Source organism: Sphaeramia orbicularis, chromosome 13 (genome assembly GCF_902148855.1).
Source record: "Sphaeramia orbicularis chromosome 13, fSphaOr1.1, whole genome shotgun sequence".
NCBI lineage: Eukaryota > Metazoa > Chordata > Actinopteri > Kurtiformes > Apogonidae > Sphaeramia > Sphaeramia orbicularis.
In genome coordinates this window covers 22,834,085-22,846,393 of record NC_043969.1, presented here as the reverse complement: position 1 = coordinate 22,846,393, position 12,309 = coordinate 22,834,085, and the positions used below count along the sequence as shown (strand labels likewise).

Below are 12,309 nucleotides of genomic sequence, written 5' to 3'. Positions count from 1 at the left end.
TAGGGTCAGTGGGTTTGCATCCTAAAGAACCTGACCTTGGACTAATCACACTTTTAGTTCTTTGTTCTTTAATTATGTTAACGCTCCATCATTACTAGCCCTTCGCAGTTGGAGCTGTTATAAATTATTCACAGCGGTCTGTCCATTATGATTCCATATGATAGTCTACCACAACCAACACATACATTACAAATGCATATCTACAAAATCTGCGGATAATCCTCGTGTAAATGTCTGCAGATAGTGAAGTGTATTATTTGGTCAGCAGCAGTGTGGTGAGGAAATGGTACTGCAGCGTACTTTAAGTTCTCTAATTCAGATTCAGTGGCACTTTCCCTTCAAATACCCAAGTACCGTAACGCATAACCACTAATTTACTTGACATTCTGACAGCGTCATCTAGTGGTTCTAAGTTGTACTGCACCACCATCTGCAAAACAGACAGTATAAGACTGTTTTATGGTTATGTAAATATTTAAAAATTTGTGATGCATGTAGTATATGTAAGTTTTTGCTTAAATGCACGTGTAGTATGTATTTATAGTATCTACATTAAATGCATATGCTTTTTGGTGTTATCTGTCTGTATCTATTACAATGTGTTTTTATTATCTGTTCATACATTTAATTAATTTTGAGTGTATTTTTGTATAAAATAGAAGGATTAAAATGTAAAACGTTAAAAGAAAATGTAAAATGTGAAAATAAAGTATAAAAAGAAAGATATTAAGTACTTAAAAATGAATATATTAAAAGAATTCCCCAAGAAAAAAAAATTTGAACTGTCATCGTGACAAAGCCTGCTTCATTTCCAAACCCATAGATGCAGGTTAAACTAAAAACATTTTTTTTTTTTTTTTTTGTACTTATGTGTTGAACTACTCAACGGAAGCCCACGAGTAAAGCGTACTGATGAAGCTGACTTATGTTAGAAAACTACAATTCCCAGAAATCATTGCGCCTCTTACTACAAACAAAGGCTTTTACAAACGCACGAAACGCGGCGCATTTATGAAGAAGTAAGTCTTCATTATGCTGAAGAAAACGGTGCAGTCTTAAAAGAGACAAGTGCGGGCGACAAGTGTAACCGCAAAATTGGATACTGTCCGAGTCCTCGCGTGATTTCACGCTTCCGGAAGTTGGAACGGCATGAAAAAGAGAGCTGTCCAGGGTGCTGACACTGTAAGTAGTGTTTCTCCTCCTTCAGTCTGTTTTGTCTGGTTTTCTGTAAAATACAGTATGTTTTAGTTTAAACTATAGTAGGTTGTATAAGGTAGGTAAACAATCTTCACTTCGGATGTTTTATAAGCTAATATGTACCAGTAGCTGTCTTTATAAGCTGTTCTCAGTTCTCATGTTGAAGTTTTCCTTCATATAGCCAATTCTTTACTCATCTCTACTAACCTCTGTCAGACACATTACTGTAATTTTCACATAACATTAACACAATGCACAAGGTGGCTGAGTTTCACCACATGTTAATGTCATTTTACAGGCTTATTCTAGATGGCAATATTTTATATCTTTTCAGAACTAGTCAAGATGGATGAATGTCAAGACTTCTGCTGTACAACCAACGCCCTCAACTCCACTAACAGCAGCAGCTGCCCTCCCTGCAAGAAACCTGATGACATTCCAAAATCTAATGGGCTCCCAGAGCACAAGACCCTGCTGCGGGTATCTGAATCGCATGGACTTCAGCTACTGGGTGTGCTCAGATCATTCAGGGAGAGAGGCTTGTTGTTTGACTTCACCATCAAGGCTCAGGAACGCAGTTTTCCTTGTCATCGTTGTGTCCTTGCCGCATGCAGTGATTTCTTCAGGTATCTATCTATCTATCTATCTATCTATCTATCTATCTATCTATCGATCTATCGATCTATCTATCTATCTATCTATCTATCTATCTAGACTTAGACAGACTTGATTTGTTATTCCAGATTTTACATCAAAAATGAAATTTCAATGCAGTTGGCTCAGCAGGCAGCAGCAATAATGTAGACAGGCTCTATATATACAGGATAATATATACAAAATAGAAAAAATATATATATGATATATAGAAAACAGAATAAATATGCATATAAAAAGAACTATGTGTGAGTATAAAAACTATGCACTATCTATCTGTCTGTCTGTCTGTCAAATTTTTGTTTCGTTGTATTATTTTATTTTTATTTAAATTGTAATCTGTATAGCAATGTAACTTTTAATATAATTAAAATTGGTTTTGTTTAGGGCCATGTTTGAGGTAGACATGCGAGAACGAGGAGATGGGTCAGTAAACCTGGCTAACCAGTGTCCAGCAGCAGTGGGTTCTTTCCTGGACTTTGCCTACTCTGGAGAGACACTCATCACTGACACTAATGTAGACATGATATTTCAGCTGGCCTCATTTCTTCAGGTAGATATGGGTGCTCTTATTGCCTTGTGTTTATTGCCTTATTCTACAAGCCATTTCACACATGTTTCACCCTGAGGCTTTTCACTTATTCTGAATAATAAAAGGTTTTTCCCCCTCATCAGTACCACAGTTCATTATTTTTGTTATTAACATTGTTGACCTTACATAATACCAAACATCACTTTGTAACAGTTTCAAAGAAGAACTTGCTCTATAGCATTTTATAGCATACAATGCATTTTGTTGTAAATTGCACTTGAATAAGGCATGTTTTCACATCATTTTGTCTTTGTGGCGTCTTCAGGTTTCAGTGCTCTCCAAAGCATGCAGTGATTTCCTGATAGGAACCATGGATCTGTGTAACTGTCTGTCCCTTTTGTCACTCGCTGAGGCATATGGATCAGCCTCTCTACTCAAAAGTGCTGGTAAATTTGTGGTTCAGAACTTTGATGACCTTTCTAAGACCCACGACTTCCTCGATATGCAGGTACTATTTAAATAGTATATATGATTGTGTTGTGTCAGAATACACCACAGAATGCAAAAACATTTAACTGCCTAAACATTAAAAATTCACCAAAATTACTTCCCTCTTAAATGATCATTTGCAACATCTTATTAACTGTGTTGCAAATAATAAATCAAGTTCTTCAATCCTTCAAGAAATATTCATGTAACATTTTTAATGTTATTGGTCTTTACAGATAAATGTGCTGGAGACATGTTTAAGGTCAGATGCTCTAAATGTGCCCAGTGAGGAGGCAGTGGTCATGTCACTTCTTAGATGGATACGTCATGATCTCCCAGGAAGACAGAAGCTTTTACCAGGGTTACTGTCTCTAACTAGACTTCATCATCTTCCCACAACTGCATTAAAGGTATAAACACACACGTACAGAAAGACAGACAGTAAAAGGGATGGAAAATGTAATGACATTAGAATACAAATTCTATTTTACTTAATTACATGTACAATTTAAATAGGTGGATTTTAACTGGTGTTGAACTGGTGATTACTTAATGTGATTATTTCTTTAGTCTACATTCTTTGCTGTGGTATTTAAAAGACGTCACTAATTTCCCATAAGTCCCTGATTTAAGGATTTTCTGCATCATCATCGTTGGCTATGCACACAGTGTAGCCTATTGTACACTCAAGAGAAGGTGGAGCTACAGTAGATGATGTCTGGCAACCATGTTTCATGCTAAGCTGAGCAATAAATACGTTCATATATGCATACATTATACTTTTCATCCATTTAATGCTGAGGGGAAAACAGAGAAGGTGCAAACTGCCTTTTTTGATTTTATTTTAAGAGGATTCAAAGGAAACACTTCAGCCTCACTTCTCTGTCAGTTCACTTCAGTTTTGAATCCTTGTTCACTGGTTTTCAATACAACTTGCTATAGAAAGTAAAAGGTTACATAAAAATGTCTTTCCATTTTGCCAGAAAAAACATCAAACTGCTGCTGTGTTTGCATATTCTTCTTACATTATGTTCTTCTTACATGATATATTATTATTATATCTTACATTTCAGTAGTAAGTGCTGATATGCAATCTGATTTAATTGACTGTATTATGTGAATGTCATGTTAATTAACACAGTTGCAGTCAATACTAATCAAATATAATATTGTAAATCTTAAAAAAATATTTAAAATACGTACTAATAAACACTCTGAGATAGTCAAATGAAACCCTTACAACACTGGACATGGATACAGTTTTCTACTCACATTAATTTTATTTTTTTCTTGCAAGTGTGGTTTCTTATGTTATCTTAATCTTTCCTCTCAGACTCTGCGTGATTCCGACACTCTGCTCAGTGAGGATGAGTCGTGTCTGGCTTTGCTGTCAGAGGCCCAGGACAGACAGAGTCAATACAGCGGCCTGCTCACTGACGCCAGGCCTGCCACCACACAGAGCTACATCTACATCCACAAAACTGAGGAGAATGGAGAGATCCACCATACCTTCTGCTACTGTCTTGAAACAGACCAGTGGAAAGAACTAGGAATGGGGCATGGAGGAGGGGCAGCCACTGTGCCAGACCCACCAGGATCCTACCTGACCAGCTATGCTGAGAAGGTACACAGGCAGTGGTTCTTGGCTTTTTATTACAGGTAGTGGTTAATGTTGACTCCTGAATCTGGGAACAGTTCCTAAGTCCTTAGAGGATTCCTGATTCCAGGGTTGAGCACAACTGATTGGCAATCATGTGCTCACTAAACAGAGACTATACTTCAACTGATTATTTAATGCAAGGGAATCACATGTTTTGTAAACCAACAAAAATGGCAGCTACTTACTTATATTGTCTTGAAATTAAGTCTTAGGCCACTTTTAGGTTTTTTTGTTTTTGCAGTGTTAAAATGAGCATACATATTTAATTCTCATTCTCTTTTCTTCAGATAAATTAAGAGAGTACAGGAAATATATACACAGCCTTGAAAAACACACAAAAAGCTGAATTAAATGGGTTCTACGAGTTAAAGTCACTATTTTTGTGTGACCCCTGACCCCATGACAAGAAGCAGCACAAACAGTTAGACATGTCTGACATGTTGAATGAAACCTGGAATAAAACATCAGAAAATTAATGCAACAAATCTCAGGTTTAAAGAAATATAAAGTGCAAAGGGAGGTCACACTATATGCTAACTCTGGTTTCTAGAAGCTTTTTTTCCCCCTGAAATGTTAGTTTTTACTGCTGTACATACTTCCCTCATACCCAGATTGAATCTTAGTACAGAGAGTTAGGAATGCATATGTGTGGTCATGAGAACTTAATTAAACAGAAAAAAAAACCCTAATGTTGGCCTAGGTCTTTGGCACTGTGCTGTATATAATTATGATCTCTACTGTAGTTTGAGAAACTTTACCATCTCTCTCTATCCATCATGATAGATGTTTGTGACAGGTGGTTGTCGTGGAAACTGTTGCCGGGCTATACGTCTCCATGTGGCTGAGCCTTTTCATGATGCCACAGATGAGGTGTGGTGCTTTTGTCCTGTGACTCAGACCTGCACACCTGCACCAGCAATGCTGAAACCCCGAACCATGCACACCGCAGTGACCTGTCTGGATCGAGTTTTCGTGATTGGGGGACGCACCAAGGGATCCAGAGGGGGAGCTCCAAGTCTACTGGAGGTAGAAATTCATTATTTTATTGGTGATCTGTTATATGTAATTCTGATACCATATAGTAGATAAGTAGAAGAGTAATTATAGAGCATAAGATGACTGTATTACGGCACAAAAAGGACTAAAAAGTAAAAACACTACTAATAAACGTTCTATCATGACCATATTTTTAAATGAAAGTAAAACAGAGATATTTGTGTTTTTATGTGTATGCGGCACATGAACATTTCTATGTTTTGTCATAGGTGGAGTATTACGACCCCCTATCCCAGACCTGGAGTCCTGTCAGCCCACTGCCCACTGCCATCTTTTACCCAGAAGCCAGTGCTTGTGGCAGTATCATCTACACTTTAGGCTCAGAGGTGGAGATCACAGACTCCTTCAACCCCTCACTCGACTGTTTCTTCCAATATGATGCCCAAAAAGACCAGTGGAGCCGCTTGGTAGCAGAATTTGGCCAGTTCTTCCACGCGACACTGGTTAAGGCAGTGTCTATTAAAAATACACTGCACCTCTGTGACCTGTCAACGTATAAGGTGAGTATGGGTGGACTCAATAAATATCTACAGTCGCTGAAAAAATTATTAGACCATCAAAAGTCCTCAAAAACAATGGTTATACAATCAAGTACTAACTCCTGTGTGTATCATATGACTAAAGCAGGCAGAAAAGAAAACATGGAATGCCTAAAAGCACTGTTTTTGGCAGTACAATGCCAGAGCTATTGATGTAAGAACTGAAGTGATTTTGGTTATTACCAAGAAAACATGGAAAATGGCTAGGTATCAGCTCTGAAATGAAACTCTTATGAGCTATTTTTGTTGTTATCATTATATTTGTTCAAACAAATGTACCTTTAGTTGTACAATGAACAAGAAATTGAAGAAAACAAGGGTGGTCTAATAATTTTTTCCGTGACTGTATATTATGAGTTAGAACAGAACAGAACAGAATAGAATAGAATAGAATAGAATAGAATAGAATAGAATAGATTTTTATTGTCACTGTCACAATGAAAATTTGTTGCTGAAATATACAAAAAGCTAACTCTATACTACAAATGGGAAATACAGTATGTACAACAAATAAGGATATATACAGGTAGTATAGGATATATACATGGTAAGATTAAAAAAAGCAAGGTGTACGTCTTGTGATTACTGCACTGAAGTGGGGTGAGTTCTTGTTTTTATTGTCCTGAATCTTCTTCTGAAGGGGAGGGGGGAGAAGAGGGTGTCCAGGGTGTGAGGGGGTCTTTGAGGATTTTGCTGGCTTTCTGCTGGAGTCTGCCAGTGTAGATGTCACTGTTAACTGTTGGTATTGTGATTATGTTAACTTAGTAATTTTCCTTTTTTTTTTTTCAGGTTTACAGTTTTTGTCCAGAGACCTGTGTGTGGAAGGGAGAGGGGTCGTTTGAGTGTGCAGGGTTCAATGCCGGGGCTGTGGGTATGAGGGACAGAATCTACATCCTGGGTGGAGACTATTCCCCTGACGAAATCACAGATGAAGTTCAGGTAACACACATTTTGTTCTAGTAATGGTGTCATAAACATGTCTGAAACCTTGCATATTTTATTGTTACAAAATATTTAATTTATTATCTGATATTTTCACCCATTCTAACCAATGTTTGGATGGTCCACAAATGTATTTCACTGTAGATTTCAGAACACATGCTCTTAAATATTATTTGTAACATATTCAGGCAGATTACACAAAGTAATTAACATACTTCAGTTACTTTGGATTACATCAACATTCCTGTAATTACATGCAAACACAAAAGTAATATGAAGCCACAAAGGAGACTTAAGATATATTTGACTTTTTAGTTTCCACAGCGTCAAGTTAGTGTGAAAACAAGTGAGCAAAGATGGAAATAAAATGAGTTAAATAAGGGGCTTAAGGGAAATGAGGAAACTATTGATTTAACCCTTTAAGTGTTTTCATGTTTTCTTTACCAATTCTTTTGCACCTTTACTTTCAGGAAGAACTCAATTTTCAATGTCTTGCCATTAATTATCGTTATTATAAATAATAAATGTTTAAAACAGCGTGTTTTAGTAGAAAAGAAAAAAACAAACTTTATGTTTTTAGCATATTTATTATCAGAAACAACTGTAAATGTCCATAGCAAAACTTTTTGAGATTACAAAAATAAACTTTCAACTATTTTACATCTGCTCAATCATGCTTTTTGGTCTTGAACATTCAGTACCCATATTGTGGCTTCATATTTTTGGTTATTTCCAGGGTTTTTTTGGCCTGTGTGGAAGTCTCAGAAACAGTTTCTTTCTACTTGTAAAAGACAACCACACTGCTGCCGTAAAGTGTGATATTGTCTCAGAAAGCTCAGAATCTCAGCTTTCAGATGCTGTTTGAATTTTGTGGATAGCACTAACAGGTCAGGAGTTAGAGTAATTTGAATGCTGTAAAGTGCGAAATGCAGCAGCAGAAAGATTGCCATTATTAAAGGTTTAAAGAATAGAACTTTAAATACATCTAAATACATTTATATTGTACGGAAGCGTATTTACAGAAGCATATTGCATTCACACAAAAAAATAAATTTGGCTCTGTTTTTCCGAATTAACAAGATAATTATCTCATAATTGCGAGAAAAAATAAGTTTTAAAAAATTCTGCTCTGTTAATTCAGTTCTTGTTAATTCAGAAAATTCTCGTTAATTCAGAAAAACCGAGCCAAATTAAATTTTTTTTCAGAAAACAGGATCTCGTTAATTCAGAAAAACAGAGCTGAATTTTTTTTTTCAAACTTATTTTTATTTCATAATTACGAGATAATTATCTTGTTAATTCGGAAAAACAGAACCAAATTTATTTTTTTGTGTGAATGCAATACGCTCCCGTAATATTGCTTTTCCTAAAAACTGAAATATAATTTGAATCATCAGTTAAGTAAAGAGTGTCTTCAGGGAGTCAGCTCTGCCCTTGTTAACTTGAAAATGTGCCCATTCATGTGTGAATCATGTTTAGAGCAGAGGTCACTGATTGATTCATTGTGTCCTGTGCAGATGTACCACAGTGGGAGGAGTCAATGGGAAGAAGTGGCACCGATGCCCAGGGCGCTCACTGAGTTCCACTGCCAGCTCATCAGCTTCAATAAATACAGGGACCCCTGGGGTGATGCATCATAACCTGCACAGACATCTGGATGTACATGTGTGTTCCAGGTGTCACCGGTGTATCCATGATGTTACCTTGGCCCTCAGTCTCCAGTGCATGACAGCTGCATTAACTGTTTTGACACATTCAGAAAACGTGTATGTCCTCAACTAACAGCACGTCTCATCTTACAGATCACCAGTACATGAACACATCTGAGCCAAATGATTTATTTATTTATTTATGTATTGTCCATATTTTTGTATGTATAAAGCGCCCCCTGTCATAGGATATCTGCTTTGTCAATCACAATATGGCCCCTCCCATGGAGGAGCCCTGTTGAATAGAAAACTATTTTGAAAAATCTTATTTTAGTATCTGATTTTTTTTTTTTTTTCCAATATTTGAATCCATGCAGAGATTAATCCAACTTTAGCAGCTCTCTTTAGTGATGAAAAATAATAAAACTTCACTTGTAAACTGTTGCTTTTACGCTTATATTTAAAATATTTTGCCTCTTTTGAATTTTTCTATATTTGAGAATTACATATTTGAGTAGTTTCTGCTTCATTTGCTTAATTTGATGTGGACTTAAATTTTATTATATTATTGAAAAAAAACAACAACACAAGTTTCCTATATTCAGCTAATATGATCCTGTCAGTTATTTCATGTGAATCACTTTTCTATTTTATTTTTTACATTTTCCTAACATTGCCATTTTTTTTCTTTGAGAGCATGTAATACAGTACAAAAGAATACAGTTCAAATAAGTCAATGTTAATACTGTGTAAATTATCTGGATGGATTTTCAGTTTCAATAACTTGCCTTTTTCAGACTGTCATTTATCCATGCATGTCCTGCTTCTCCTCTCATGAAAAATACAGCAATACTTGGGAACAATAGATCAAGATGTTCTGATCCAACTGTAACTGATGTGCAATATTACCTGTACTTGCTTGGTATAAAAAAAATGCAGTAGCTTTAGTCTTTTACCACAGCTTACTGTCTCTGAAATGAGGAGGAGAAAAAAAGGCGTCATGGTGTAAAATGTGTTATGGAACAAAAACACAACTCAACAAATGTCTTTTATGACAAGAAATAAATATGAACACAAAGCCTGATCATTTGTGTCAATGTCTTTGCATTTGTTAGTTTCTCTTTTACATAGTTTCTATAGACAATACAACACATACAAAAGCATGGTTAAATGGTTTACAGGTGGCAAGATGAGGACTTTAAAAGGTTTGGATTTTTAGCTCTTTTGTAGTTTTTCCACAGTGAAAAACTACAGCCTCACACCTTGGTTCATTCATTTCCCCTTGGCTCTTACACAGACTTCAAGGCCACGCTGAAAAATATAATGTATACAAATACCTTAATATCTTAGCTGTAACTGTTAAAACATACGGTTTCTAATGTCGTTTATTGGTTACAGTTGTGGACCAGACCAGTGAACATTTAGCTTAATGTTTAAAAAATATAAACACTGTGTCTGGGAATAGAAATGAACTGCAACGTCCTATAGTAACCGATGCTCGCCTCCCTGCACACATTTCCCCTTCTCTCTCCTTCTCTTATCTCCATGGTTCAGTCCTGGTATGTTTTCACCAGCAGCCACATCAGCAGCACAGTGATTAAGACGATCATGAAGTTGAGAAACAGCTCTTGCGCCGAGCGGTCCATGGCGGGAGAGGAAACTGCAGCCGAGGAGGGGAGGAAACAAGGAAACGAGGAAGGAACTGGAGGCTGATGTGTCGAGAAATGAGCCTCTGTTTCGTCTCAGACCTAAGAGTGGACACAGAGAAAAAGAAGAGCTAAAGATCCAATCTAATTTTATTTGTAAAGCACTTTAAATTAACAGCAAGGTTGGCCAAAGTGTTGTACACATTAGCAATAAATGAATATACATATTACTCAGAAACAAAACAATGAAAAAAAATACAATAAAAATACAATTAAAGCCAAGGACAAGACAACAATACAAGCTCACTGGAAAAAAAATAAAAAACATACCGAGTTTATTTTTTTCATTTCTAGTCTACATATCCCATCATACTTAAAATAAGACATAATCACCTAAAGAGTAACTTTTCAGTGAGATATAAGAACTTATTTTTAGACAATAGATCTTGAAAATCTTATTTCAAGAAATCTTACCAGGATAATTTTCACTTGTTCCATTGGCACATTTTTTGCTTGAATTAAGCAAAATCAATCAATCAATCAATCAATCAATCAATCAATCAATCAATCAATCAATCAATCAATCAATCTTCAATTAAGCAAAAAAAAAAAAAATCCTCTAATGGAACAAGTGAAAATTATCTTGGTAGGATTTCTTGAAATAAGAATTTTGAGATCTATTGTCTAAAAATAAGTTCTTATATCTCACTAGAAAGTTACTCTTAAGGTGATTATGTCTTATTTTAAGTGTGATGAGATATTTTGACTAGAAATGAGAAAAATACACTTGGTAAGATTTGGATTTTTGCAGTGAGATTATCAAGAATATGGTTGTTATGGAGCATAAATAGATATACAGGTAGAGTCAAGGCATGTGAGTAGACATTTAAAAATATTAATATAATGTAAGTGCGTGAGAATGTGTTTATGTATCAGTGGCACTGCATGCATGTGCAGCATTTGTGTGTGCACAGTATACTGTATGTTGCCTCTGTTATCATAGATTAGAGGGATCAGTCACTTCTTAGTCAGGTCACTTCATCTGTTCGCAGTTACCATCGACTGTCAACAGGCAGATGGGCCACAATATCCCCCCACTCATGAAGCAGCACACACACACACATACACACATACACACATTTACATGCCAGAGTTATTACAGCTCTTAAGTTTTCATTAGTTTTCTTGTCTGTATTCTTTCATGCACATGCTGTTAATGTGCAAAAACAGCACATATTGATGGAGAATAGAAATATTCACATTTGCAATCATTAAAGTTAAAAAAAAAAAAGAAAAAGTCAGTTAATCCTGTTGAGGCTTTGCCACTGCAGATTTGCAACATTACCTCACTTGTTTTTTGCTGCGAAGAACGGGATGTAAGGAGATTCTTTTGCGTTCCAGCCGTTATCTCAGACTTGACATCCAAACGTTCTTCACCACAGCAACAGAACAGAACAGCTGACCTTCCTGCCGTTGTCCAGCTTTCTGTTGATGCCAGGAGCAGGACCCGCTCCTAAAGTAGGCAACCTCAGGGGACCGCCCATGGTTCACATACACACAGACTGATGTCACACACCAACTAAACAACCAATAGAGTGTGTTATTTTCCACAATCTCGATCACTGGAGTGTTTCCCATCCATAACCGTACACAGTAACACACAAACTCAGAGGAGGGACTAAGGGTTATTTATAAAACATTATTGCAGATACGAGGTGGATTACAGTTGTTCCAAACACAATACTCATATCGTCTGGTGGATATAGAAAACTGTAACAGTATCACTCAGTATCCAGGGAGGAACTAAACACAGAGCAAAGAAGAATACCAGAACAGCCTATTCAAAATGCACAAAAGGCATGTGGGCTTAAATCCTGCCATTGCCACAATCAATCATGCTGCCCAACTTGTCATTTTATGCTGCCCTCTGGAATGGACACATTTG

At 36.4% G+C, this 12,309-nt stretch overlaps 2 protein-coding genes across 4 annotated transcripts; one reads left to right on the top strand and one right to left on the bottom strand.

Annotated features, from left to right (window-relative positions):
• The first annotated feature begins 925 nt into the window (after positions 1-925).
• kbtbd3 (kelch repeat and BTB (POZ) domain containing 3) lies at positions 926-9,802 on the top strand. Of its 3 annotated transcripts, none has more exons than XM_030152981.1 (10): positions 926-1,182; positions 1,496-1,823; positions 2,239-2,404; positions 2,709-2,891; positions 3,109-3,282; positions 4,206-4,496; positions 5,316-5,558; positions 5,798-6,088; positions 6,917-7,066; positions 8,587-9,802. In XM_030152981.1, exons 2-10 carry the CDS (start codon positions 1,507-1,509, stop codon positions 8,707-8,709), a joined length of 1,938 nt encoding a protein of 645 aa, XP_030008841.1. In that variant the 5' UTR covers positions 926-1,182; positions 1,496-1,506; the 3' UTR covers positions 8,710-9,802. The 3 variants fall into 3 exon arrangements, with proteins under 3 accessions (XP_030008841.1, XP_030008842.1, XP_030008843.1); XM_030152982.1 differs by having other exon boundaries at positions 927-1,182; positions 1,532-1,823; XM_030152983.1 differs by lacking the exon at positions 926-1,182 and adding an exon at positions 1,199-1,273 and having other exon boundaries at positions 1,532-1,823.
• Positions 9,754-11,865, bottom strand: sln (sarcolipin). The gene is made up of 2 exons (XM_030152984.1): positions 11,710-11,865; positions 9,754-10,466 (listed from the first exon to the last, which is right to left on the bottom strand). Exon 2 carries the CDS (start codon positions 10,362-10,364, stop codon positions 10,269-10,271), a length of 96 nt encoding a protein of 31 aa, XP_030008844.1. The 5' UTR covers positions 10,365-10,466; positions 11,710-11,865; the 3' UTR covers positions 9,754-10,268.
• Between the last annotated feature and the right edge of the window lie 444 nt (positions 11,866-12,309).